This window comes from Osmerus mordax, chromosome 5, assembly GCF_038355195.1.
Source record: "Osmerus mordax isolate fOsmMor3 chromosome 5, fOsmMor3.pri, whole genome shotgun sequence".
Lineage (NCBI taxonomy): Eukaryota > Metazoa > Chordata > Actinopteri > Osmeriformes > Osmeridae > Osmerus > Osmerus mordax.
Window position 1 is genome coordinate 4,263,935 of NC_090054.1, and position 2,544 is coordinate 4,266,478.

Consider the following 2,544-nt stretch of genomic DNA (forward strand, 5'->3'; position numbering starts at 1 on the left):
GTGAAACCAAGGTTTAGTCTTTACTTGGCCTTAACGGCCTTCTCGGTCTTCTTGGGGAGAAGCACCGCCTGGATATTGGGCAGCACTCCACCTTGAGCGATCGTAACGCCACCGAGGAGTTTGTTGAGCTCCTCGTCGTTGCGGACGGCCAGCTGCAGGTGACGGGGAATGATACGAGTCTTCTTGTTGTCACGAGCCGCGTTGCCGGCCAACTCCAGGATCTCAGCAGTGAGGTACTCGAGCACGGCTGCTAGGTAGACGGGTGCGCCAGCTCCAACACGCTGCGCATAGTTGCCCTTGCGGAGAAGTCTGTGGACACGACCCACGGGAAACTGGAGCCCGGCGCGGGATGACCTGGTCTTGGCCTTAGCCCTGGCTTTGCCTCCGGTTTTGCCTCTTCCGCTCATCTTCCTGATATTTCTGTTCAAACGAGAAGTGTAAAGCGTCTGACGGAGTACAGACTTTATAGGCTAGCTGATGGTAAACGCTTTCATTGGTCACAATGTCGGTTGGGTCTTGATCCAATCGTAGGTGGCGACAAACTTGGGGGTGGAGCCAATCTCTCTCCCGCAGAAGGCGCGTTTTGTCGTCTCGTCTACCCACCCTCCTCACCTCTCTTTGTTCATCCAGTCGCTCCTCCTTTAAGGCGCCAATCACATACATTAATGTGGCATGGATGGATGAATTAATGCAAAGACCACTATACATTTACATGTATTCATTTAGCAGACGCTTTTATCCAAAGCGACTTCCAAGAGAGAGCCACAAAACATCGCGAATAGCCAAAACATGAAGCACACATTGTGAACAACCAAAGTAAGTGCCAAAGGGAAGAACCATAAGAGCATGTAGTTAAACAAGTTACAATTAAACAACATGAACCGCTATAAGTGCAAGTGTACCTGTGGAAAAAGCAAGCAACAATAATAAAAACAATATATCACAGCGAGTACAAACATTTTAATCAGTTACCACTAACCACAAGAGCAACAAGTCTCTAAGCAAGAGTCATTGTGATCCTTGAGGAAACTAACATCGGGTCAAGCGAACCATTCCTAAGTACCGTTGTACTCCCGGAACAAGTGCGTCTTGAGCCTTTTCTTGAAGGTGGAGAGACAGTCAGTGTCTCTGATGGAGGTGGGGAAAAATCTGTGGTGGAGTTGATTCCACCACTGGGGGGCCAGACAGGAGAAGAGCTTGTGTTGGGACCGGGCGGTCTTGAGCGGTTGGACCACCAGGCGGTTGTCTGAAGAAGACCGTAGGTGACGGGTGGGGGTGTAAGGCTGCAGGAGAGACTTGATGTAGACGGGTGCAGTCCCGTTCACTGCTCGGAAGGTCAATGCCAGGGTCTTGAATCTGATACGGGCCATGATAGGTAGCCAGTGGAGAGAGATGAGGAGCGGGGTAACATGGGAGCGTCTGGGTAGATTTTAGACCCGGCGGGCCGCTGCGTTCTGAATCCTCTGAAGAGGGCGGGTTGCACATGCTGGGAGACCAGCGAGCAGCGAGTTGCAATAGTCCAACTTGGAGAGGACAAGTGCTTGGACTAGCAGCTGGGTCTCAGTACAATTGTGTACTGAGACACATAATCTCACAAGGCACCGAGGACAGACCTGCTGATGTAATAATACACAGGGTCTGTCCTCCCGGTCAGGCCGCTACTGTGACACAGAGAGCCGTCCAGGGTAAAAAAACAGGGGAAGTTTACTTGAAAACTCATGTTTGTGTCTCTCGCCTGCACAACAGCGACGCTGGAGGGGCAACAGAACACATACAGCATAGACATCTCATGGACATTCATATTCGTACCCCAGTTCAGGCTCCGTGTCATATTTAGGGACCGGGGTAAAAGAGTAGAGAGCCTGAATGCCGAAAAACCTAGCAGACATTTGAATACACACAATTGTGTGTGTGAAGTGTTTCTTCAATATCTTTGTCAAAATCGACCATACAAACTTCAAACTTGTTGCTCATTCTTCTACTACTAGCTGACCAGGTTGTCCAATCTTCGGTTTGGCCCCATAGGGGAGCTCTGCTCCTAATGGTTTACCCGCTGCCTAGTGCAGCCTATGACTGAAGATCAAAATGTATACACACCTGTCACTCACACAGGTGCCCTATATAAGGGGGTGACAGCCGTCACTCATCCTCCCAAAAAATTCAGCACGGGTTGTTCTGAATTTTGACGAGATTAAAGAGTATTAAAATGAGCTTTCCCATGCCACCTCTGCCGCGCAAAGCTCTTTTAAGAGCTCAGTGCAGGTGCCGTCACCTGGAGGCCGAAGGGGACCGCCACAAATTTTGCTTCGTGTGCCTGGGACCTCGGCACGCCAGAGACGGCTTGGTGAATTCCCCGGAGTGTGCTGAGTGCGCCAGGCTCTCTGAAACGGAGAGGCGTAAGCGTCACGAGTACTTCCAGGTGGAAGAGCCCCTCGTGGACGTGGTCTCCGCCCTGCTCTCCAATGAGGAGAGCTCAGGGTCGGATGACCTAGGCCTTCCAGAGGTGGCTGGCAAGATAGTTCTGGGGCAGGACCCTCCACAGGA

General features: G+C 51.3%; 1 protein-coding gene across 1 annotated transcript; it reads right to left on the reverse strand.

The window, feature by feature from the left end:
- Nucleotides 1-407, reverse strand: LOC136942707 (histone H2A). The gene has a single exon (XM_067235677.1). The coding sequence runs from the start codon at nucleotides 405-407 to the stop codon at nucleotides 21-23; it is 387 nt and encodes a 128-aa protein (XP_067091778.1). The 3' UTR covers nucleotides 1-20.
- Between the last annotated feature and the right edge of the window lie 2,137 nt (nucleotides 408-2,544).